Source organism: Megalobrama amblycephala, linkage group LG24, assembly GCF_018812025.1.
Source record: "Megalobrama amblycephala isolate DHTTF-2021 linkage group LG24, ASM1881202v1, whole genome shotgun sequence".
NCBI classification, from domain to species: Eukaryota; Metazoa; Chordata; class Actinopteri; order Cypriniformes; family Xenocyprididae; genus Megalobrama; species Megalobrama amblycephala.
Window position 1 is genome coordinate 24,271,699 of NC_063067.1, and position 27,173 is coordinate 24,298,871.

Sequence of the window (27,173 nt, forward strand, 5' to 3'; positions counted from 1 at the left end):
GGAACAGAAACAGAATGAAGCTATGGAAAAGAGTTATTTAATAATCTGAAAGAACTATCGGTTTCTCACTTAAAAGCACCTTTGTTAACAAAGTGGTCTACTGCTTATTCTAAACCTCTGTTTAGTTACTTAATTGTAAGATATTTGCAATGCCTTAACGGTTGAATAAGCGTTCAGAGGCAGTCTCTGGAGAAAGTCTTGATAGTTCCATGTGTCGATGGTGTTGAAGTTGCAATCAATTTCTTTCGCGTTGAACGAAGAAATGATGATGAACCTGCTGTGGTAGTTTGACTCTGTTACTGAAGTTACACATGGTTTGAAATGTTGATAATCTATTAAAGATTCTTGTAATACTAATATATATAATATAGATGACCATTTAGATCATCAAAACACAAATTCATAGATACCAAGAATGGTATAGGTGAGGTTACATTAACTAGTGGTTCTATCATAAAGCATGAATAAAACAGTATACAATACCAAAGACAAGTGTATAATTCAAACGTCATTTTTTTATGACAAAAATATTACATTTAATTTAATTCATCACAAAAATAGAAATAATCTGAATAATCTGAGAATGTCCATCATGCATTAGAACATGAAGGGTGCTCTGTACAGCCCGGAAGTTAGTACTCTATAATGCCGATGTTCATTTAGTATGCCTTTGGTGTGCCTAATAGCCTTTGCTGAGGTCAATCAATTGTTTTATCAATCAATTAATCAATTGATTGAGGTAAAAGCGCTACTTGATGACTTGATGACATTTTGGATGATATTAGTCTTTCCAGGAAGCTCTGAAAAGACATCAGAGAATTGCCTTACCTGGTTTGTTCCACCACTTTAGCAGGTTGGGATAGATCTGCTCCTGCCATCTACATCCAGGCTGATGGACTCTGCTCATCACCAGCCCCACCTGCTCAGATGCTGTGTAAGGACCCTGCCACAATGCTAAAATTTTGAGTTATCACAGGGGATTAACTCCAAGACATGGTAAGCTGGGTGAAACTTGCTTGGGCTAGGCATTTGTACACACATTGCTGGGCACGCTGGGCTTCCACTAGGTTTTCTCGGACCATGGGCATCACTCATTCAGTCCTTTCCCTCATAGCCCATACATGCTCCACTACAGTTCTGTGTGGTGACTGATGTTCCTCTGTCCAGGAACTCCCTTGGTTGTTGACCAAACAGCAGTTCAAAAGGAGTAAATCCTGTGGAGGCCTGGGGCATTTTTCTGACACAAATACATCATGTGCATGAGGCCATCCTCAGTGACCACCTGTCTCAGCATTCTCTTCGAAGTTTGGTTAAACCTTTCTACCAGGTCATCCATTTGGAGGTGATACACAGAGCTGAGGAGTTGTTTTACCTGCAGCAGTTTATAGAGGACCACCGTAAGCCAGGATACAAAAGAAAATGGTCTGTGAAAATCTAATTGGCGATTTAAACGCAGCTAAACAGCATGAAGAGTTCTTAGAAATGTTCTTTGATGTAGCCATCTTCCGTGGGACTGCCTGTGGGTTGTGTAATCCACAATGACTAGGATGTGCTCATCGCCCCAAGCAAACTTATCTTAGAGTCATTTAGCACTCAAACTCTGAAACAGTCTTACTAGCTCTGTTCAGGAAGCAGACACACACTGTCAGTTTAAATCTAGACTAAAAACATATCTCTTTAACCTGGCATACACATAACACATTATCACATTTCTATAGTTCACATCCATTAAAGGATTGTTAGGCTAGATAAATTAAGTCAACTAGAACTGGGAATACTTCCCATAATACCCAATGTACATAAGAAGAATGGCATCTATACTAATATTAGTCTCTCGGTTTATCCAGATCAGATGGTGGACCTGCACCAAGACATTACCACAATATAGCCCTGAAAGTCAGCAGAGATCTTGACAACACGACAGCTATCAGCACAGATAGCACACTGAACTGACTTCAGCTGAACAATGACACTGTTTTCTTTTAGAGCTGCTGTACAGCTAAAATGAACTCTGTTTGCATCATTGAATAATTTTCCTGTTATCACTATAAAGCTGCTTTGAAATAATCTGTATTGTACAAAGCATTATATGAATAAAGATGACTTGACTTGACAGTGGACCAACCTAATTCATCCCAGTGCACTCAAAGGGCATCTTAATGATAGGCTGTTCTCTGGCAAACTGCACAAGTCTGGCAAAAGCATCTCACTTCTACCTCCTGCCAGGCTGGTGGTACTGATCGCTTATGTTGTTGGCTGTGTTCACAAGCTCAATCACATTCTTTGTTTTTGGAACTACCAAAAGTTGTTCTTCCTCCCCTGCCTCTGGGTAACACAGTAAAACAACCATTTTCCACAATTAAATGTGGAGTGGGATGAGCATCCAGCAATTCCTCAGTTGGTCACCTTCACACTGCACTCTCCTGAAAGGGAGTATTCTTTGTAAGAACTCATTGGCTCAGGCAGGGCCGGATTAACATAAGGGCTAGGTGGGGCTGAAGCCCCAGGGCCCGCGGGTAGAGGGGGCCCGTGATTGGCTGGAGGAAATGAGATTGACAAGTCATAGGTGGTTGATTTTTGTCTAATATAATAACAAGAAAAAATGATTGGAAAATATGCCTGACTGATAAATCACCGTCCAATCAAAATCACTTTACAATTCGCGCCATGACATCGGGAAACGCCTCTTTGCGTTATGCTATCGCAGGTAGACTAGAAAATGGGAAATTGGCCTCGCTGGTGTTCAAAATGATAAACAAAAGTGATAGTGGTGCGCAAAAAAAGGAAAAATAAGCTTGAAAGAGAGAAAAGGGATGCTAATCTTACAGCAAAAATTCCAAAACTATTTCAGTTCACATAAAACATCCGAGCCAGACCCCGCGTGCAGCGGCAGCTCACAATTATCTTCACCCACCGACACCGTCGCCGATCTGCGTGCTTTACACGTTGAAGAAGGTGAGATAGCAGCTGCAGCAAGTTATTATTCTTATAACGAGTTAAGCCCTATTCGGATGGTAATTGTTTCTCATGAAAACCTAAGGTGTTTTCAACATTTACAGGGACGAGTTGATTGATTTTATTGCCGTTTGAATTCAGAATGTCAATGTTTTTTCTGTCATCATTATCATCACCCGCGTAAAAATCCCGAATTAACTTTCCTACTGTTTTTTGACGAACACCAATGTCGTGTGACTTGTCTCCACTATCTGCCTTTGAAGCACATCCTTTCAGTTGCAGTTCTGGTGCCTCCATCCGTACAACTCGACCTCGACACATTCACATCACATGTCAGCGGTAGAGTTACTCACGGGACACTGCACTTATTCGCAATGACAAAAGTTCTTTATTTGCATGTGCTTTAAAGCCCTGCCAGTTAAACATGTCATTCGTGTGCTGTTCTGAGATGCGCTTTTTCTGAAGCGTGCACACACACACTTAAGCCTGTCAAACAGCACCTGACTACTGGACTTCATCTTTCGCGTCTGATTGCGCTATAATACTGTCAAATACACAAAAGGTTTACATAAACACAGTTGGTTATGTCCGAAGGGAGTTGAGAAAATCGGGCGCGTGCAGGTCTTAAAGTGACAGCATCCTAATAGTTAGCATGCGGACCCTTGTCCTTAAAGGGATAGTTCACCCAAAAATTGAAATCCTGTCATCACATACTCACTTTCAAGCTGTTTTAAACCTGAATGAGTTTCTTTTTTCTGTTGAACACAAAAAAAAATATTTTAGAGAAGGTTCGTAACCAGACAGTTGATGGCACCCACTGATTTTTTTCCTACTATGGAAGTCAATGGGTGCCGTCAACTGTCTGGTTACCAACATGTAACATGTAAGTAATGACAATTTTCATTTTTGCGTGAACTATCTCTTTAAAATATTCATGGTAAAGTAATCATTGAGGAAGTAGGCTATGACTGAAGTATGACAAATGTTTTTGCTGCTTTTGGCAACCTGTTTGTTTGGAGTTCATATCTGGAGTTAATGCATTTGTTTGTAATGTGTTAAATAGTAAGGAATATTTAGTGTGCTTGTGCTTATATAAAATGATTTGATAAAAATGAGATTTGTAAAAATATAAAAATAATAACAATAAAAAAAAAAAATATATTGTTGTACAAGACACTGTGACATGGCAATCAGATGAAAGGGGGCCCTTGGTGTTGCTATAGCCCAGGGCCCAATGTGTTCTTAATCCGGGCCTGGGCTCAGGCATTGGGTTTGAGGATCGCAGTATGAAGCTCTGTTTCTAATCGACTCCGCCTTTGTCCTGCCTAGTTGCCATCTGCTCCGTGAACTGCTGCTGGTGGAGGGTAATGTCAGTTTGTGGACAATGTCATCCAAGTTGAGAGAGAGAGCTAATCTTGGAAGAAAAATCTTCATGATTTTCTTAATATGTTCTCACCCTTGTGCTGCCCACATTCTCCACCACTTGTGGCAGGAGAAATGAAGCACAGACACGATATGCAGAAGAATTTACCCCAAAGGGCTCTTTATTAGACAATTGGTTTAGGTTTTAAGTTGGCTGGTGTGATTGGTGGCTGTAGTGCTGCCTGTGACTTGTGTTGTGCTGTGATAAACTTACCTAGGTGAACCAATTTCCTTATTAACTTCCTTAGGTGTGTGATGGTGAGAGTCTTGTGCTGATTGGGCTTACTTATCAGTGGTTGCTGGGAAGGGGAGACAGAAGAACACAGCATAAGCTTAGTCTGGATTTGAAACTCACCTCTTCCTTCTTTAGTGCTGTTTATATGCCAAACTTCTGATGAGCTTCAGGTGTGCTCGAACAGCAGGTTCTGCTTTGTGTTGATGGAATGTGCTCTGACACAAAAAAGTTATGAGACTGATCATGTTCTGTAATTGTTGTTAATGATAAACCAAAAACAGATTGCTTATTAAATTGAAATGATTCAGATATATTGTTGATGGGTATAATTACTCATAATAACTCAAAATTTAAAAAAAAGAAAAGAAAAAAAAGTCGAATGTTGGTTCTACATTAATTTGGGATTTCAATGTGTAAATATATTTATGTTTACAAAATGTATCTATGATTAATCACAGAAAGTTTTAAATCAATTTACAGCTTTAATTAGCTTTATGTTCCCCTTGTAGGGTGGGCCAGACCTCACAATAACAGACAGTGAACTGAATCTCACACAAACTCAAATAGTGTTGCCCCTGTATGCCCTGTGCGGGTGTGTCTATGTGCTTATGGCATTTTTACAAGGACATTTATTATTATTTATGCTGCATTGTATCTTTTGTCATAAATAAGGTCATAAATATGTTAGGTGTGTGTGTTTTAGTATAAAACTGAAGTGTGATGGAAACACTTAAGTCTCAGGAAGCAGGAATGACCGTTGGACTCTGAGGGACTTTCCTCAAGAGTGTGCAACAATTTTCAAAACAATGCCAATGTTTTACACCAGGTCTCATACAATTTCACTGATTTCCTCTGGTGGTGTTGGTGTTTATGTGTGTTAGGTAAAGTGTTTTCTTCTCTTCTGTTGACTGAAGGTCAACCAAGTGTATGGTTCCTACAGTTACACCCTGAGTGTGCGCGTTTTCAAAGCATCAGCTCCTGAGCGCTGAGCAGAAATCCCATCTCTACATCTATCTCAGACTGTTTTCAGATCTATTTCTGTAAGTGTAGCCTCTTTAAAGTGACCCAATTGTGTGTATGTGTGTGTAGAGAGGAGGACAGTTCGCCCTTGGCTCTTTTCTCGTTTTCTTAACCCCTCAGCTTCTCTCTAACTTTCTTTCTCTTAAACTCTTTCTTTTGTTCCAGTCATTTTTTTTTTTACAATTTGCATTGCCTGCAGCATTTACCGTGATCCAGTTACTGCATCCACAAAATGTGATTGACTGTGTGTGTGTCTTGTGATATGATGGTGCATAAGGAGAAAGATCATCAGATATATGTGCTTGCGCTCTCTCTCTCTCTCTCTCTCTCTGATCTCATAGAGGTGTGGACGTGGTGGACACTCAGCCTGACTTTGAGAGTCAGTCTCAAGTTGTGTGTGTGTGTGTTTGACAGCAAGCAGGACTGCTTGAGCCCATGGACATGGAATTAAACTTACGAAGGATTTTACTCTCAAGAAAACTGTGTGAATTCGTCCAAAGGGCAGGAAACAGTGGCAAAGCTGTTTAAAAGGTGAGTTTATGGCTGTTATTTATTCATTCACAATGGGAATGAATTTTATATAGACTCAATGTTTAGTGACAACAACCAAATACTGTTTTTTATTGTAATGATGCCTGCGCAGATGGTTGTAGGACAGCTTTTCATGTTTATCAGGTTCTTGCTGTGAGCGTGTTGTACTGATATGTGTAGTTGTAGGAGTATTTATGTGTTTTTATTTGTATAGATGGAGGCATCATTGATCATCCTCCATCATTATTGAGCTTTAAGATGTCAATTAGAAAGCTTATTTTTTGTAAAGCTATTCATGAACATCCAACTGGACACATATCCACAATACATTTAAATTGTTTAATTATATTTACTATACATTTTATGAAAATGAGATTCTTCTTATCTAATTTATCTAATATATATATATATATATATATATTCAATATCTAATGATATTGAGACAATTTCACTGGTAAACCAGAAAGTGGTAGTGCTTTAAAACTTTTTTCCCCCATGTATGCTAATAACTCTTCTTCTGTCTTCTGAGTTTGTATGGTTGTGTTTTCTGGATTTTCTGGAGTTGCATAAGACCAGTCTGTGTGTATCTATAAGCAAATATTTGATACGCAACGTTGTGTTAGCATTTACATATCAAAGAGATAAAATACTAAAAAAAACATATTATGAGTGTGTGAATGTGCGGTTGTACACAAAGTCATTGTTTTTTTTAATTTAAAATAATTATTGTTATATTTTTGAATCTGTGATGTTTTTTAGATTTTTCAGTAGCACTTTATTTTACAGCCCTATTTTGCATGTACATACTATGTGCTTATTGTAGTAATGACACTAACTGGGTAATAACTAGGTACTAAACTAGGTACCAAAACCTAACTTAACCCATGTAGTCACCTTACATTACTCAGTATTTACATGGGTAAATACACTGTAAGTAACATTGAAAGTGCACATACTGTAAAATAAATTGCAACTGATTTTTTCATTTTTCTTCAACACACACACATACTGTAGTGTACACACATGTTAGTCAGAGGAAAACCATTTCCACCTCCTGTTGACTGCTCACCCAGCGTGATCATCTGAGGCCAAACAGCACTTCCTCCATCACACACACACACACACACACACACACACACACACACACACACACACACACACACACAATGACGCTGACCCCTTAAAACACAATATACATGGCCATTAAACATTGATTTGAGTTGAATTTTGGAAATGGAGTGACACAAGGGACCTGAAACTAGCACAGTTTAGTAAATTTATCATCAAAACAACCTCTAACACTTGAGCACAATCATGCAAAGACAAACAGAAAGACAGATGCATACACAGGCACCTGCTGAAATGTTGTCTATTATAAGGATGTATATAAGAACATTTGCTTTAGATTTGCATCAGGTGGATTGTGATGATATTCATGTATGCAAACTTACAACAAATGTTAACTTGTATTTGCCCATATAGTGTGAGAGCAGAGTGTTTACCCTCTCTGTCTGAGTGAGCGACCAACTCATTTATTAACCATCTTCTTTTGTGTGGGCCATCCCGACCCTCAGATCCCCGTTGCAGGGCCTGCCACCAAACCTGCTGTCAGCTGTCTTCCTGGCAACCCCCACCCCACCCGTCCGCATTGTGTGTGTGTTTTTACTTTGATATAGTCTGGGGTACCAAACTGTTTGCAGAATTTAGCTTAATTTGGCAAATTGGATTAATAAATAATATTCAGTATTTAATATAGCCCTAATATAACCGTAACCCCAACCCTTAGCCTTTCACTAAAATGTGATTTCAATAAACAAATTCCTCTAGTCTGGACGATCTAGTTCCTGCAAGTAACAGTCGTTTTCAGGCAGAGACATTGAATAAAGTAATCAAATGTAAAATAACACTGAATAGTCTTACAAATTAAACAGATTAATCCTTATTAAAGTTATAAAAGTTATTCAGATAAGAGCATGATGAATTTTTTTTCTTTGTCCTTTAATGTTTTATTAATATTAAAAACAGACAGCTGCAGGAATATTATCAGTTTAACACATAATGCACAGATCTAATACACTGATCCTGGCACACATCTTTCTCTACTGTTTACGTTCACTTAGGCCATAACTGATTATGTTTACTAGGAGACACGCTGAGACGGGCATTTTCGGGCATCTTTTTTTGTGAATTTGTCCGTTCAAGCTCAAGAAGAAGTGAAATTCAGCATTCGCACGCTGTCTGAGATGGGGATTTCTCTGAGCAGATGCTCACACAGCATGCAAGTAACGAATTAAGGTCCCTTTCACGTCTTCTTGTGCTTGAATATTTAAATTGGCAAGGCTTAAACGTTCATGACGATGCAGCGCTGCCCGGCCAACTAACGACTGACACAGTTTCATATACCCACCAACACTGATTTTTACTCATATTTGGTGTGTTAATTTTATATAACCCTGGTTATATATGTGTGTGTGTGTGTGTGTGTGTGTGTGTGTGTGTGTGTGTGTGTGTGTGTGTGTGTGTGTGTGTGTGGTGTGTGTGTGTGTGTGTGTGTGTGTGTGTGTGAGTGAGTGAGTGAGTGAGTGTATTCCCTCTCTGCTCTCAATTTTAAAACTTGCCGTCTTTTCTTTGGACCCTGCATCACATTTACTATTTAACACAGTTCTTACATATAAAAGGTATTTAAATTTCACATGACATAAATGTGTGTAATATGTCACAAACAAAACAAAACCATTTGAATTATTCTGTTTACATGTTAACCCAAACTCTCCCGTCATCTAGATTTAAAATGAATCTAATGAATCTTTTTTTACCTTCATAAATAGTTTTCTAAGTCCTTACGATGGTTAATTGACTTGTAGTGGTGTGTTTGAGGCGAGCACTAACCCCCTCTGGCACGTCTACGCCAGAAAACAGCACTTGCAAGTTGAGCTTCGCCGACCCGAAACAATCTCGCCTCATGTTCACGTTCACGCGAGAGTGACAAAATGCTTTACGGTAATTCAAATACAATGTATATATAATGACTTTAAAAGACAATTTCGAAAATTACCCACCTCAATCGAAATTTCTTGTACTGTATTTGCAAAACTACTGTGCTGGTGAGCGTTGTAGTTAGGGCTGCACGATTAATCGCATGCTATTCTCACGCGCATTTCGTCAGTAAAGCCGGTTCCCTGATTACCGCTAAATCGCCATACTGCTTTCAAATGAACCATTTAATAGACAGAGCCGTAGGTCATGAAAAGCCACGCAATATCGCGTTCTTCGCAGTGAATCGCCTGCGATAATGAACGCGTATTGCGTGGCTTGTCCGTGAACTACGGCTCCGCTATTAAAAGGCGCTCCGTTTAAAAACAGGTGATGGCGTGCGGTAATCAGGGAACCGGCTTTACTGACGATGCGCGTGAGTAGCATGTAGTGCAGCCCTAGTTGTAGTCATTGTAGTCCAGAGCTGCGCTTGGAGTATTTACGACAGTGTGATTCACTGAAGGAACCTGTAGGGGGAGCTTCGCAAATCTTATTGAGTTCCGCTTTAAAGCTCAGGATTTGCCACATTGGGTCCCGTGACCATAAACGATTAAATTACTTCCTTGAAGTGACCATCGCATGTTATCTTAACTAAAGGACTTGTGAAAGGATCCTTCATGAAGGGGATTCAGATGTTCACTTTCGTTTGGAAAGCCCTAGAAATGACGTCCCCTTCCCGAAGTGCCCTTCATGGGCACAGAAACGCCATTTGGAATTTAGTCCATAGTTTTAGCACAGCTGGAGGTATCCATTTACCAGTCAGAATCCAGGACTGCAGCTGTTTGTTTTATAAAAAAAATGAAAACACTTTACAAACAGCTTCAGTTGGTTAACTTTAGTTAAAGGATTAGTTCACTCTGAAATGAAAATTAGCCCAAACTTTACTCACCCTCAAGCCATCCTAGGTGTATATGGCTTTCTTCTTTCTGATGAACATGATCGCAGAAATATTAATAAATATCCTGACGCATCCAAGCTTTATAATGGCAGTGAATAGGGATCAATGAGTATGAGCTGAAGAAAGCGCTTCCATCCATCATAAATGTGTGCTCCACACGGCTCCGGGGGGTTAATAAAGGCCTTCTAAATCGAAGCAATATATCCAAATTTAAACAAGTTATGAAGTAAAATATGTATCTTCCGCACGAGCCGCATTCCATGATTATGTATTTAATAGTAATTTATTCACTTTCCTACAGCCTTGATTCAGTGTTGTGTCTCAGTGCTTTCATCTCCTCTGTTGGAACATTAGCTTTGATATGCAAACATTTTTGTAATTATGCAAATGTCCAAACAGCACTTTTAAAAAATGCAGTCCTTATACTGTGCTTATTATTTTATTATTATGTTTACACAACCATCCTTTTCATACAATATCTGTTCGTGCAAATAGAACTGAGCACACAAGTGGTATAGAGCTGTCCTCAGTTAACACTGAACGTGTGTATACTACACCTATAGGATATAAGGGTGAATGGGTGCATGTGTGTTTGTGTGAAATCTCACCCTCTCCCTGTTAACTGGAGGGGTTTGTTCAGTTAGTTTGAGTGATGAGGGATTATACTCTGAAACTGTGAATGGAGCTGGATTTGGGTGTGTGAGAGAGACTTTAATCCATCAGTTCTAACTGACAACAAGCTCTTATAGCTTCTGTTACACTGCAGCACACACACACACACACACACACACACACAAACACGTTTGTTTTTGTGAATTGTGGGGACATTCCTATAGGCGTAATGGTTTTTATACTGTACAAACCGTATTTTCTATCCCCCTACTACACTACACCTACCCCTAAACCTTCCCATCACAGAAAACTGTGCACATTTTTACATTTTTAACTCATTCTGTATGATTTATAAGCCTTTTGAAAAATGGGGACATGGAGACAGATGGGGACTATGTCATACCCATGTCATTTTACAAATTTGTGTCCTGATATGTCACAAAAACACACACACACACACACACACACACACACACACACACACACACACACATTTATATATAAATGTTTGACCATGTGACAAATCCAGATTACTGTCAGTGAAAACAGAGGTGGTTCAACAAGGTTTTGCAGGTGTGTGTGTGTGTGTTGTGTGTGTGTGTGTGTGTGTGTGTGTGTGCGCACGTTTTTGTGATTTATGAGGACACAAATTTGTATAATGACATGGGTATTACACTGGTATTATGACATAAACATGAAATATGAGGACATTTCATGAGTCCTTCATATTTAAAATAGCTTTAAAAACATACTAAACAATGTTTTATTAAAAATGTAAAAATGCAGAATGTTTTCTGTGATGGGTAGGTTTAGGAGTAGGGGTAGTGTATAGGGGGATAGAATGTACAGTTTGTATAGTATAAAAACCATTACGCCTATGGAATGTTCTCACTTTGATAGCAAAAACCTGTGTGTGTGTGTGTGTGTGTGTGTGTGTGTGTGTGTGTGTGTGTGTGTGTGTGTGTGTGTGTGTGTGTGTGATGAGCTGAGAGGTTGTCACTCTTTAATTTGGGTCACTGGATATGAATAGCCCTACCGATTGAGGATAGTCAAACTAGTTACTGTGTGTGTGTGTGTGTGTGTGTGTGTGTGTGTGTGTGTGTGCGCGTTCCACCAGTGCTCATTAAAAGGTATCATCACTTTCACAGTTGCCTATCATATTGCGTAAAATAGCAGTGTGTTTCTTAGGCGTTCAGAGAGAGAGAGAGTGTGTGTGTGTGTGTGTGTGTGTGTGTGTGTGTGTGTGTGTGTGTGTGTGTGTGTGTGTGTGTGTGTGTGTGTGTGTTTAAGGTGTGTTAGAGTCACTTGTACTAGCATGTAGCTCTGTTATCTACTTCTGTCTTAGTCTCTCTTTAACTCAAGCCCATTGTGAATTAACTCAAAGCCACAAATCTGTTTACTTCACACTTACTAATTACCCAGTGAAACACTGAACATGACTCGATCTTTAGTTTTGACCACAGACGTCTGTATGACGCATGAGACAATGATGTGATGCTGATGTTTGTTGGCTTGAAGACTTGTCCATACCCTCCTTCAGTTGCTCGCTCATCACTTAGTTTGTTTGGTGTGTTCATTTGTTGGTTTGTTTGCTTTGTTTATTTGTTTGATTGCTTGTCAGTTAGTAAAAAAAATTCTGGCCAAAACGTATTTTAAATATTTGCTAAATATGTTGTAAACAGCACAGCTTAAGGGGTTAGTTCACCCAGAAAGACACTAAAGACATCGTTAAAACAGTCGACATGAAGCGACGAGAATACTTTTTGTGCGCAAAAACAAAACAAAAATAACGACTTTATTCAACAATATCTTCTCTACCCTGTCAGTCTGTTACGCTGATCACTTTGTATAGACAGTGTGAACTTCTGTTTTTACGTCCGAATGCCGGCTCAGTATTGGCCAACGCTGTTCACGACGCATGCGTTTGATGTTGACACAGGAGCCGGCCTATAATGTGTGTGTGTACATGTTTTTCTATCCCTGTGGGGACTTGAGCGTGAATGCACACAGACTCATGGAGATTCGAGTCATCGTGAGGACCTAAATTGGGGTCTCCTCGAGGAAACAAGCTTATAAATCATACAGAATGAGTTTTTTTTTTTTTTTTTTTATGTAAAAATGCAGACAGTTTTCTGTGATGGGTATAGGGTTAGGGTTAGGAGACAGAATATACAGATATCTAGATAATTAGATATAATGAACAAACTAAAATAAGTGAACGGTACATGATTTAAGTACATTTTAACCCTTAAATGCATACCTCGGGTCTTTATACCCTGGACGTCATTCACTACCCTCCTCCTCATTCATTTTTTAAAGATAGACATCAACTTTCTTAGTATTCCTCAATCAATTCCAGAGGTGTAAGGAGTACCTGACAGCCATACTTGAGTAAAAGTACTGATACCTTACATCGAAAATGACTCCACTACAATTTACAAGTAACCAATTCCAATACGACTTGAGTAAAAGTCTTAAAGTATCTGATTTTAACAGTACTTAAGTATTTTACTCATGCTGAATGTATAGGCTCAGAGATGCACTAGTCCTGAGTCCCACAAGGTGGCAATGTCTGATACACAATGATGAAGTGACGTTTCATTCATACAGAAAATGAAAGAATAGGAAGTTAGCATTAGCAAAATGTGAAATGGCTCAGTGATTTACTGCAGAGCAAGTACTGAATGCAATCAAATATGACTCTCACTGTCACTTAATGGATCTGGTGAAGCTGTCAGCGATCAAAATATTGATTTTGAATATGTTGAAAATGATATTGTTTTTTTAGATCGCGAATGGGCTCATATTCGCAATCTGAAATATATTCTCAAAACTATCATTTACTGAATGTACAGGGAAATGAGCTCTGACGAGGACAGTGATGATGGCATAAAACATATGCTCAAAATGAACTCTTCCAAGCTCTAAAAGGTAACAAACTATGCTTTATTTTATTCTTCTGTAATTGTTACTAATATCGGAAGAGTTTTATATTATCATGACAGGCAGAGATCCATCCGTGTTAGATATAGATCCGGGTCGCTAAAGACCCAAATATGTAAGAATGATTGGCGAAACATTCAATCATTTAAGGGTTAAAGTAAAACTTCTAATTAAACAATACTATAAAGTGCACATTTTAAAAAGTGTACATACGTTTGTTAAGAAACAGTCATTTAAGTGTGCTCTCTTTAAGTACACTTGAAGGCACAGTATGTTTTTTTCACCGCTAGGAATTGCTAACCTCTTCAAAACAATAACAAAGGCGTAGATTGATGACGCAGTGAATGAGCGTGGAATCATGGAACTTGTCCTCATGCCGATGGATTTAATAATGTTTATGGCGAAATAATGTTTATGGATGAGTGAATGCATTCATGTTTTTAACATGACTGTGGTATAAAGCAGGGCGTGGCCGAGAATCGCGATCGCTAATGAGAGACAGATATCAGTGCCACACGCGACTCCCTGTGGATATAAAGGAATGAGGACATTTCATTCTACCGAACTAACGTTACTCACAAAGCTGAAATACTACTAATACAGGTCAGTTTATTTGACTAATTAAAATTGTGAGGCAACGCAGCGCAGTTTTACTTGGTATCACGTTACTATCATACCAAACTGCATTTGAGTGTGTTGAAAATTGTAATGTTATTATTCTATGTATTATATGGCTGTATGAGACTTAACAGTAAGCTAGATCAACATTAGAATATCATACTGATGATATTCTAACATTTCATCGTGTTGAGCTATATAACATTGATTAGACTTATGTAGCCTACATTTGCTTACCTTGTCTAATAACGTGCAAGAGCGGCGTTGTTGAGTTCTGTCAAGTCAAAGTTGTCGCAAAGCTCTCACCATCTCGGAAACGCCATGGTGATATTGATCCTCGTTTTATTTCTCCTTTTGTCCCAAAGTTAGCTTGTCATGGTCCATAATGTTTGAACGAAAGACAACAGTCCGCGTCTGTTGCCATGGTTACTATACAGTACAAGGAAACCAGGGATAATGCAGATATTACGTCATTGACAGGCGACAAGTGACAAGGGAGGGACGGGCATTATTTAAAATTGTGAATTTCTCTGAATTTATAAATTCTTGGAAACATTTAGGAAAATGTTAGTACACAGCTGAACGAGTACACAGCTGAAAATATAACACTGTGCAAGTGGTTTTTGGATATTTTAATATAAAAATCTTACATATTGTGCCTTTAAGTGGCCTTTTACATCATTAATATTATCTACAAGTAGGCTACAGTTTTTAAATATACTTTTAAGATTTGAAATACACTACAATTACATATTCAATACAATTAAGCACACTTTTTCACAAGGGATAAACTCAAAGAAAAAGGTATCCAAGTTGGTGGACTAAGCAAGAGAAATTTTAAATATGATTTATTTAATAGTGAACTGTATTGAAAAGATTTTTTTTTTTTTTTTTTTTTATTTACCCAATATTTGTGAGTGTGGTGTATTTTATGTTTATTAGAATTGTGCTAATGCCAGACTCGGTTCTAATTGTGAGTAGTTTCTCTCTTGAGTAGTACCATTTAGTATGATGAAAGAGTTGCTGCCTACAGATTGTAGTGTGTTCTACATCGGTCACTTGTGAGGTCCCATCTCACGTTACCGTCACTTTACCTTAAGATTGTCAGAACTTTATCAGAGACAGAATTTTTTTGCAATTATTTGTCAGTGTGAGCAGTGAGCAGGTCACATGATGACAAACTTTTGCTGTGCCAAAATACAAATACTTAAAATAAGGCACATGATATGAAGTAAAAAGAAACTTCCCGGACTTTACAGAAAGTCAAAAGAGAAAGCAAGACAGAGAGAGAGAGAGAGAAAGAGAGAGAGAGAGGCATTCTGTGGAAGTGTAATTTGTTGCAGTGGGAGAGGGAGGAGCCACAGGGAGGGAGATCTGGGAAGAGAATCCAGGACTACTCAATGTGTGAGTGACAGGCAGACCGTCAAGACTTCGCTTGTGTGTGTGTGAAAACAGGATATACTGAATGTGTGTGTGTCTGTGTGCAGATACCCTCAGTATCACTCACGCAGACGGAGCAGTCCTGTGTGTCTCAGGGAGAATGTAGAGTGAATTGAAGGATTAGAGCAGTGTGTGTGTGTGTGTGTGTGTGTGGCACTGGTCTGGAATACTAAGTGGATATGTAATCAAATCTGAATCGAGCTGCGATGCCTACGGGTAAGAGATCACACTTGCAATAAGCATGATGAACAGATTGATACTGTTATCATTTGACTGTGTTACTTTTGTGTACACTTGATTCCTTTAGATGTGTTGGTTATGTGCAGAATCAGTTTAAAGATGTTTTTATGGCTTGTAATGTCATTTCAGCTCTTGAAACCATTCTGTGAATGTGTGTAGCAACATTTGAATACTTCTCTGATTGATGTCAGAGCTGGTGTGTGTGTGTGTGTGTGTGTGTGTGTGTGTGTGTGTGTGTGTGTGTGTAAACCGCCCGAGTCCTGCCGTTAGGGCACTCTCTGTTTAACTAAACATACTGCTATGTCTGTATCTGTGTGTGTGTGTGTGTGTGTGTGTGTGTGTTTTGGCAAGTTGTGAACTGAGAGTGTTTATTTGGCTTGCTATGTGTTGGTGGGCGTATATATCAAACAGAAGTCCTCTACACAACCTCAACTGACTGAAGTGTTTGTAAGTGCATGTGTGTGTGTGTGTGTTGGTTTACTTAGCCATACTTGGGGTACAAAATTGCCTCCAGACATTAGCTAGGATCAGACAAAACCTTTACTTGAAGACATCATCAAAAACTAAATAAAGTAAATAATAAAGTAAAAAATTAATTTTTTCTCTTAAAGGAAGGTTTGTGTTAGTTTGAAGTCATTATAACTGATTTTAAAAGCTCAAGTAGATCTGTTTTTTTTTTTTTGAGCATGTGTTTGTATAAGACTTTAAATTAATGTCAGCGGTATTACACTGTAAATAAGGATTGTTTGAAGTGAAAACTATATTAAAGTATATCCAATTTTTTTGTCAAGTGCTAATGCCAGATGTGTGTATTGTAATAAGTAGGTGTATGTTTCGTTCATGTTGTTGTTGTTGTTGTGAGGAAACCTCTGTCTCTCTGTCGCTCTCCCCCACCCCTGACCTAAATTAGTCCCCCATGGGTTGAGGTTTTTGGGGGGGATAATAACAGTTTAGAGTCTGCTTTAGACAATACCAGCACCCCCTCAGGACATCTGTCCCGAGAGCAATACACCCCCCGGGACACGACCCAGCTGGAGACGGCGAGAAAGAGTTTGAAGCGTGTGTTTGAAAAATGGCATGGAAGAATTCAGTCAAAACCTGTCAGAACTTATTTGCAGATAACAATTACTTGATTCAAAAGTTCAAAAAGCAGTCGTCCTAGGAGGTTTTACCCTCCCTTATTCAGAGCTTCACATTAGAGATTTCACTTCTGTGAGAAACAGCATTTTGATAGAAATGTGCAAAAAGTGTACTATTAGGGCTAGAACAGCTTGTCCATGGGGCCAGAACCACTAAATGTACAACTTTGTACCTCATCTACCCTTAAAATGTTCATAGTAGTACTTTAAGGTGTCACATATTACAACTCTGAGGTACCAATATGCAATTTTTAGGGGTTGATAAGGTGCATAGATGTCCTTTTAAGGGTACTGCACCAGTGACAAGCTGTACCTCTAAAGTTCAGTGTACTTTTTTCACTGCAAATCAGGAAGTTGCCTAAGTCTGTTCATTGGCATCCTTTGTGCGTGTGCATTTGTGTGCTGGGTTATAAATGTGTGCCGTATATAAATGTCAGGTTTAGGTTTCTCTGAAGCAAATCCATCTTAGTGAAATCTAATCTGTGGGTAGCACTGGGGCAGTGGGTCACCGGCGGACATTACACCCCCTATATGTGTGTGTGTGTGTGTGTGTGTGTTATATGTTCATTCATGCAGGATAAAGTCCCTTTGTCACATTCTATTCTTTAAATGCATTCAGTTACTCGAGAACTTCTTACCAACCTGTCAGTAATTGGTTGTTATAAATGTGTAATTACCACATTGTACTTAAATGCACACTGTGTTATACATGTGTATTAAAGCATATATTATCCGAGAGAGGTGGAAAAACTGAATCGTACATGTTAATTGATATCACATTGCTGCTGTCTGGGAATAGAAGCACATGCATAAAAGATCCTGGTCCTCCAGACAGGGCAGACACAGTTCAGATGTCATACCGGACAACAGATGACTGCATAGATCATTAGAGAAAGTCTGATCTATGATCAGCCATCCATCAAGAGCATGAATGAGTCTGTCCTCCTCCCGTATGGAATAGATAAATTGATGTTTAAGATTTTCCTTGGACTGCAGTCAGGCTGTTTCGTCTTCTCTCGTTCTTTGATGTTCTATAGTAGATAGAGAGTCTGTCTGGGAAAAGTAAATCTCTTTCTTTCTACTGTGCATCAGGTCTTTACACAGAACATTCATTCTGACTCATCTTTTCAGTCACTGATTTAAAATGTCTAACTGTGAGAACATTCTGCATCAGATCTCCGATTGGCCTGATGATTTTTGAGAGATAATGAGACTGGTCTGATTGCAGGAAATGGGCAAGTGAAGAAGAGCTATTTATAGAGATGATTACTCTGAGTCGTTATGTTGGATTGAGAGATAAGACAGGGTTTTTCTCAGGATCTGAAGAAAAGGAGACGTTTGGGAATGTTATGAATCCGTTGATTCCAGCTCCAGAAGTCGTGGTGGCGTTCCAACATGTTTCAGAGAGCAGAGCGTGAGTGTGTGTGCCGCTCTCGTGCTGGAGAGAGATAATCCCGTTGGTTATGGACACGCAGCTCTCGCTGCAAAACACACACTGTCGTGGAGATATCAAGACCGTGAGAGCTTTGTCTAATTTTGTGCATGTGTCCTGATTGTTTTCATTGTTCAGTGATCAGAGATCTCTTAAAGCAGTCGCGACAGTGTAAAATCGTTGTGTTTGCATATGTTTTACGCTGTTGGATTCGTTTATAATGAATACACACAAATGATAGTGTTTGAGACTGAAAATTCACTGCATGTATATTGCATGTATAGGTATAATTGTTTTAACCCAGTGAATGGGTTGTTTTAACCCAGCAATTGGGTTGTTTTAACCCCGCGAATGGGTTGTTTTATGTTTTACCCCACGAATGGTTGTTTTAACCCCGCAAATTGGTTGTTTTAACCCAGCGAATGGGTTGTTTTAACCCAGCAAATGGGTTGTTTTAACCCAGCGAATGGGTTGTTTTAACCTAACAGTTGGGTTGTTTTAACCCAGCAAATGGGTTATTTTAACCCCGCAAATGGGTTGTTTTAACCCAGCGAATGGGTTGTTTTAACCTAACAGTTGGGTTGTTTTAACCCCGCGAATGGTGTTGTTTTAACCCCGCGAATGGGTTGTTTTATGTTTTACCCCACAAATGGGTTGTTTTATGTTTTACCCCGCAAATGGGTTGTTTTAACCCAGCGAATGGGTTGTTTTAAACCTAACAGTTGGGTTGTTTTAACCCAGCGAATGGGTTGTTTTAACCCAGTGATTGGGGTGTTTGATGTTTTACCCCAGCGATTTGGGTTGTTTTAACCCAGCGAATTCGGTTGTTTTAACCCTGTGAATGGGTTATTTTAACCTAACAGTTGGGTTGTTTTAACCACAGCGATTGGGTGGTTTTAACCCAGTGAATGGGTTATTTTAACCCATTGATTGGGTTGTTTTAACCTAGCGGTTGGGTTGTTTTAAAACCCACGGATGGATTGTTTTAACCCAGTGAATGGGTTGTTTTAATCCAGTTGGGTTGGGTTAAATGTTCACCCAACCTGCTGGGTAGTTTTATTTAACTAAACTACTGTTCAAAAAATTACTGTATTGCTCGCTTAAAATGAACCCAACATATGTTGGAAATGAACATTTATTAATATGTTTAATAAATGAACATTTATTAATAAGTTTAATTAATAATAATTAAACAATAAACATTTATTAAATTGCTTATTAATAGATGTTCACCTTTTGATTATTATTGTTGTGTCTAGTAATTATATGTCTGATTTTTAATTTTCCAACATATTTTGGGTTCATTTTAAGCCAGCCATATAGTCATTTTTAATCAAAAGTTGAGTTAAATAAAACTACCCAGCACTTTGGGTCAAAACATTTAACCCAAAACAACCCAAACACTGCATTTGTCCATATTTAACCCAACTTTGGTTGTTTTTAACCCAACATTTTTTAGGGTATAGGATAATGAGTTCTTCATGCACCATTAACAGATTGACCTTATCAGTCTGAGTGAATAGAGTCTAACAGATAACACTACAAAGCTTAGACCAAAAAAAGTATAAACATGGAAATGCTACAGATTATTAAAGGAAAAAAATTATGTCATCGTTTACTTACTGTCTTGATGTTCCGGCGTCAGATTTTTTTTTCTTTCACAAACACAAAAGGAAAACGAAGGTACCATAAAAGCACCATAAAATAATCATAAATCTAGTCCATATAATTCATGTGTTATTACAAGTCTTCTGGAGCCATATTACAGCTTTGTGTGAAGACCGAAGTTCACTGATAAGCTCCCAAATATCATTTACAGTATAAATGCTCCATGCACCTTTTGAAGCTTGTAAATGAGTATGAGAATTTTCATTTTTGAGTAAGCCACTTCTTAAATGATAAATCAGAATGGTGCAGGGTAAAATGGTTATGTCACATCACAGATGACAGCAGAACTTCATAAGAACTCACTTAGTGCTAAATGAAGCATTCAAAGATCATCTGCAGTCAACCATCTTAAATATGTTCATGATGATAATGTTAATGCTTTGATGTTCTCACAAGCTTCTAATTTCAGTTCCTGCAATAGTTTCCAGTGGAGCACAGTTCACTGCTCAGAACAAAAATACACACACCTCACCAGCTCACATTCCCTGCAGATGGACGTGTGTTTTGGAGCATGTTAGCTAGAATATAGAATTAATAACATCAGCTGCTCACTTTAGATACATTCTGATTGTACTTATATGATTATGCAGAAGAGTATGTGACATGTTTATGAGTGTGTGTTTGGAAACAATTATGTTTACTGTACAGTATGTGTGGTAAGGAACTGCTTACTGTGCGTAATGACAGGGCGGAAATATACACAGACTGCAGTTATCCGACTGTCACACTCCAGCTCACGCACACCGCACATTATCACTGTGTGTATACTGTACATTATCTGTGAAACATCTATCTATCCATCTATCCATCCATCCATCCATCCATCCATCCATAGCAACAAGCCAGAAAACCTAGCAACCGCACAGAAACATTGTACTTAACATCCAGTCATACCCATACCCATAGTAGCATTTACTAAAGTTGTACCCCTATCGACAACAGGATACTTTCATTTTAATGCATTGTACCCTTTTATCTGCATCATGCTTTGGGTTTCGCATAGCTCAATTGGTAGAGCATTGCAATATCCAACAATATGCAGTCATGTGATCATGCATCGTGGGTTCGATCCCAGGGAACGCATATACACCTTATAAAGTGTATATGCACTATAAATCACTATGGGTTGGGGTAGGTGTAGTCGTTAATAAAAAAAAAAAATAGTTTTGCTTAATGGAAATAGGACAAATGGTGCATAAGGGGCCGTGTAAAAAGTCCATACATTGCATTTAAATGAACACGCATTTTGATTGGTAACGACAGTCGTACGTCATTTCATGACGACAGATGTAACACGACACTGTCATTATTTTTACGCCAGCTAGAGGGCGCATGACTTTAAAATGTAAATATAGGTCGTAATAAGGTGCTTGAAAAAATGATCTATAGGGTCGCTTTTTGGAGAAGGACAGTCTCCATAGGAGCGTTTATTAAAGTTGCACCCCTATCGACAACAGGACACTTTCATTTTAATGCGTGAAATACGACCCATAGGAGCATTTGCTAAAGTTGCGCACTTATCGACAACAGGACACTTTCATTTTAATGCATTGTACCCTTTTATCTGTGTCATATTTCGGGTTTCGCATGGCTCAATTGGTAGAGCATTGCAATATACAACAATGAATTACATGAATCATTACATGAATCATGTGATCATGTGGTCATGGGTTCGATCCCAGGGAACGCATGTGCTCATAAAGAGTATATGCACTATAAATCACTAAGGGTAGGTTTAGGGTTGGGGTGTGTGTAGTCTTTAATAAAAAAATTAGTTTTGCTAAATGGAAATAGGACAAATGGCGGGTAAGGAACCGTGTAAAATGTCCACACATTGCATTTAAATGAACACGTAATTTGATTGGTAACGACGGTCATACGTCATTTCATGACGACAGACGTAACACGACACTGTCATTATTTTTACGCCAGCAATAGGGTGCATTACTTTAAAACGTAAATATAGGTCATAATAAGGTGCTTGAAAAAACTTTTTGTGAGTATTACTTTGGTCTTTTATTTAAAACTAATACACTCATAGTATGAGTGTATACTGTGTGTACGCAGCAAAGTGTGTGATAGACATCTCATTTACTGTGAATTAATTATAATGTATTGTGTATTTATAACTGCATTATATATGATATCAGCCATTGAAAACCCCATACTGGTTGACCACTAGTGTGTTTTGAGCAAAGATAGAGTAAAAATAGGTTTAAATGAGGCGTCCCAGGCCTCAGGAAATGCTCAACTGTACCGCTTAGCTCACAGCTGGATGGACTTCAGCTCAAAGTCTGTATTTAAAACCTTTATTGACATCCAGCTATATATAAACACACACACACACACACACACACACACACACACACACACACACACACACACACATGACTTAAGTTTGGGACTCTCTCAAAATCTCTTTCTCCCTCCAGTAAACTACAAAAGCTCTGCATTCACAGGCCTGAACTCCTTCAACCCTCTGAATGTGTGTGTCACTGTAAAATGTGCAGCATTCATCTGAAGAGGGCTGTTGGGGGACTATTTGATGTTGTCTGTCTGATGAACAGACGAGAGCGAGGCTGTGTGTGTATGTGTGTGTGTGTGTGTGAAAGAGAGAGAGAGAGAGGTCTTTGTCCTTTAGTCTCCTCTGAATTATGTCATGTTTGAGTCTCTCAGCAGTAGCGCTCAGAGGGGGCAGACGGGGGGCTTAATCCGCCTTAAACCCCCCTAGTTACTCTCTCCCCCTTCTTCATCCTCCTTCTATCGTTCACTGTGAGGAATGGATATATGTGTGTGTGTGCGTGTGTTTCTAAGCCAGGATTGTGATATGAAGAGAGTGGGAAATTGAGTCCAGCTGCCTACCTTCTGATTTTACCTCTGAGTCACACTGTAAGCAATGAAGCTTCATAAGACTACATAGAACTTCATAAGGCTTCAGCAAATAACTTAACACACCTGCACAGACCCTTAACTGCAGTAATGTATTTGCATGCCAAATGATAAAACAGGTGAAAAATCCCAAAGACTTATTACTATATTAAAGCAGGGAACTGGACCAATATAGTCTTTGACCGATAAGCAACACCCTAGAAACCACTTAGCAATGGGATGAGAATACCTTGACAACCATCTAGCAACCAAATAACAAGTGCCTTAACAATCACCTAGAACACCGTAGCAACCATCTACTAATGCCTTTGCATAGCAACACCCTAGTAACCACTTAGAATCACCCAGAAAATCCTAGCAACTGTGTAGCAACAGATATGCTGCCATATCTTATATACTATATCACTGTATTTACGCAGATCAAAGTGTAAATATAAAAGAAGAACACTGGATATCAGGTTTAGCTGAAATTTAAGCTGGTGAAACCCACAATCCTGTGCTAAATAAACCAAAGGCTTAGAGCTCTAATGTGTTTGGTTGCAATGATCAAAGTGAACATGATCTTATACAAATGTCTTTAACATTTATCACTCACACACACACACACACACACACACACACACACACACACACACACACACACACACACACACACACACACACACACACACACACACAGCCTTATTTTCTTTTATTTTAAACCATTGCTTGGTTTATGGTTACCTCTGAGCTTCTTAGCCTTTGAAGTTCAACAGCACACACCATGCTTGTGTTTATTGCATTTCTCTCTCTCTCTCTCTCTCTCTCTCTGTGTGTGTGTGTAAGGTTGTAAAGTCATGAGTAGCTGATTTTTACAGTGTGTATCATTGACACTGACGGTGTGGGTGAAAGAGTGAGTGAAACAATGTGTGTGGGATCATAGACAAACAAAAGTAGTTCCAGTCATGTGATAGTTGGAGCTTCTCTTCAACAAGAAACATAGTCTATACAAACACACATAAAGAAGTACAAGATATTGTCTATGTTTCTCACAGCTCAGTGATGAGTTGCATGAGCTCAGATTGTGTGTATTGTAAAGTAATCAATTCAATCATGACAAAAGCCTTATTAAGCCTCTTCAAAAGGCAAAGATTCATACATCAGCTGAAATGAAAATGTTTCAGGGACAGAGCAAATTATATATTTAATTATAAAGTTTTAATAATCCTTCTTATCACTATGAAACTGAACAGTGAAATTAATTAAATGAAATGAGTTTGTTTCACTCAAATAATAATGAAAGTTCATTGTACTTAATAAAAAAAAATTTTGTGTGAACTCAAAATGTCATTATAGTAAGCTGAACTTAATATGGCTGAGTTGAGTTGCAGCAGATTTCCAAATCCCAGCATCCTTTGCATCAGACTGTATAAATAAAGGCTGAAATTAAGTGTAATTTTTTTTGTGTGTGTTTTTGGACAAGATTAGCATAGTGAGACATAAGTTAGTTTTAAATGCTGTGTTATGTTGGATTCTGTCATGTTAGTTTTGTAGGGTTACCATTGTGGTGAAGAGTAGAGCCTGTGGTAAGGTTGAGGATGGGTTGTCACAAAAATTTTAAGTTCTACTAACTTAAAAATAGAGTTAGTTTACTTTAATGTTTTGAGGTAATAAGTTTCCTCAAATGTTTTGAGTATTCTGAACTTACTGCGTTTTACTCAGGGAAGTCCACACCACAACTATAATGATAAAGACACAAAGGAACAATATCATTGGAATCACTTTCCAAAATGATTTTTTTTTCCAGCTGATGAACGGTAAAAACATTGACAGTCAATCAGAATCCACCAGACTTTAAAGAGCTTGAGCATTTACAGTGGCAGACGACAAAACTGCAGAATGTGCTTATGAACAGAAAGTGTGTTATCACCTGTTCATGGATGTTAATATTATCTCTATAGTTATCGTTGTTGGTGCGAAATTGCCTTTCTGTGAAGAGATTCAGGGTGCTTTCACACTAGCACTTTTAGTGTGCACCCAGTGTGACGCCAGAAGTTCGGTTTGTTTGGATGAGCTGAACGCTGTCTCCCGAACTCGCGTGTGACCCGTGAACCGTACTGAAGTCCTCAATGAAAGGGTGGTGTGGGGTACGGTTCAAGTGAACTCCGGTACAGTTCGCTGCTGATATGAACGCAATCATACTAAAACATGTAAGTGAACCGGTGTTGATGACGCATGATTGGAAAAAATCTGTGTTTGTGTGTGTCTCGCTCACTTCCTGTGAAAGAAACTGAAAATGACTACTGCGTTCTTTAGAAACTTTGCAGTACATTCGCAGCAGAAAGATGCAAGTGCCGTTATGTGCTGACACTGAAAACAAAACCAAATTATAAAAGTGAGGCGAGCAACGCTATGCATTTTGCGGCCTTCTCCTGAGTCGTTGTTATTAAGCAACAGCTGCTGCTGTGATGGTGCAAACGCACCGCGGTTCAGACCCAAGCAATATAATGTGAATACAGTCCAGTTGGAGTAGGGGGAGCAGTCGAACTCAGGCAGTCAAACCAAGTGTGAAAGCACTCTAAATCTGTACATCAGGGTCTCCAGCCCTGTTCCTGGTGAGCTACCATCCTATTCACCTCCAACCACAATCAGACACACCTGAAGCAGATAATCAAGGTGTTCAGGGTAATGTGGAAATAACCGACGTGTGCTGGAGCAGTGCTGGATCTGAAGTCTGCGGGAAGCTCACTCTCCAGGAGCAGGGTTAGAGACCCCTAATGGACATGGTAACTGTCACGCTTGATCTGCATTTGTGTTTTGCTTCAGTTGGACTTTGAGTTAGTTTTGAACTGTTCTCAGTTCAGTTTCCGGTGTTTTTTTTGTTAATGCTCTTATGTTGCCATGGTTTTGATTTGCCCTCATGTGTCTCACCTGTGTCTTGTTAATTACCTCGTTTAGTCCCTTATGTTTCTCTCTGTAGATATAGCGCTCATTTTCAGCTATTCTTTGTCAGATCTCTTCTATAATTACGTGTTTTTGTTTCCTGTATTCCTGAGAGTTTATTTTTATTAAAATAACTGCTTGCAAATAGATCTAGCACTTTTATTTTAGTCTTTATTCAACCCCAGCATGACAAACCATTGAATTGTGATTAATATGGTTTCATTTGACATGTTGGATTGGATTGATATTGGTCTTTAGTGTTTTTCAATGAATGACAGCAAATAATTTGGAATGGAACAGGAGTACTTCTGACAAATCTGACAGAACTACTTTTATTAAAATTATTAACAGAAAACCAAATCCGCTGTTGTAGCTTTTCCTGTGATAATCAGCACAGAAGAGTACAGTTTTCTAGTTCAGTGGAGTTTCGTGTGATCGGGGTCACATTGTCCCATCCCACCTCTCCTGCTGTCAGTCTCCTCACCTGCTAGATCAGATGATAGATCAGCACTGTACAGGTACAGTGTATCAGCCCAGGTCAAGTTAATCAAGGTAAATCAAGGTTTAATTTATTTAAATGTTTGTCTAATGTCCCAGGATTTAAGCTCTTCTTGTCTGTGACCTCTTTGCGAGATTTGCTTTTGACCTGATTATAAAAACGGCACTGTGAATTCTGACATGTCAGACATAGCAAAAATACAGTGAACTTCAATATATATGAACTACAGCTAACATTAGTATGTATTATATGGTTATGATGAGCTGGAAAAACAGAAAGGCATGTGGCGTCCCCATCATCCTGGAAGATCAGTGGTGGTTAGACTCTTACAAGTTAGTCATCTTTTTATGACTGGTCATAATTTTAAGTCAGTTACATAAAAAGATAGATTGTTTAACTGAACTTTTAATTTGTGCCATGATGCATTTGTGGTTGTAAATCTTATTGTTGTAGATTGAGTCTCTTTTATGTTTTCAGTCACACTTACAAGGCCATATGATAATGATTAATAATCGTTGGCTTTTATTCTAATGGTCAATGGAAACTGAGGAAACTCTATGTGCTGTGATACTTGACACTTGACCGGTTGCGTTTCCACTCCTGTTGTGAGTCTGGGATAGTATGTGAGATCAGTACTGGAATGCCAAAGATGCCCGGATGGTGTACTTTTTTTATGC

General features: G+C 38.7%; 1 protein-coding gene across 3 annotated transcripts in view; it reads left to right on the forward strand.

Annotated features, from left to right (window-relative positions):
- The first annotated feature begins 5,967 nt into the window (after window positions 1-5,967).
- LOC125260499 (pleckstrin homology domain-containing family G member 1) overlaps window positions 5,968-27,173 on the forward strand; it is a 53,417-nt gene continuing 32,211 nt past the window's right edge. The window contains exon 1 of one of the 3 annotated variants that reach the window (XM_048178903.1): window positions 5,968-6,163. Coding sequence is in view for 1 of the 3 variants with exons in the window: in XM_048178902.1 (XP_048034859.1) it covers window positions 15,914-15,923 (10 nt within the window). In the remaining 2 variants the exon portion in view is untranslated. Of the gene's footprint in view, window positions 6,164-14,028; window positions 14,253-15,656; window positions 15,924-27,173 lie in introns of those variants that run through there. The other 2 variants (XM_048178904.1, XM_048178902.1) reach the window with 2 other exon arrangements.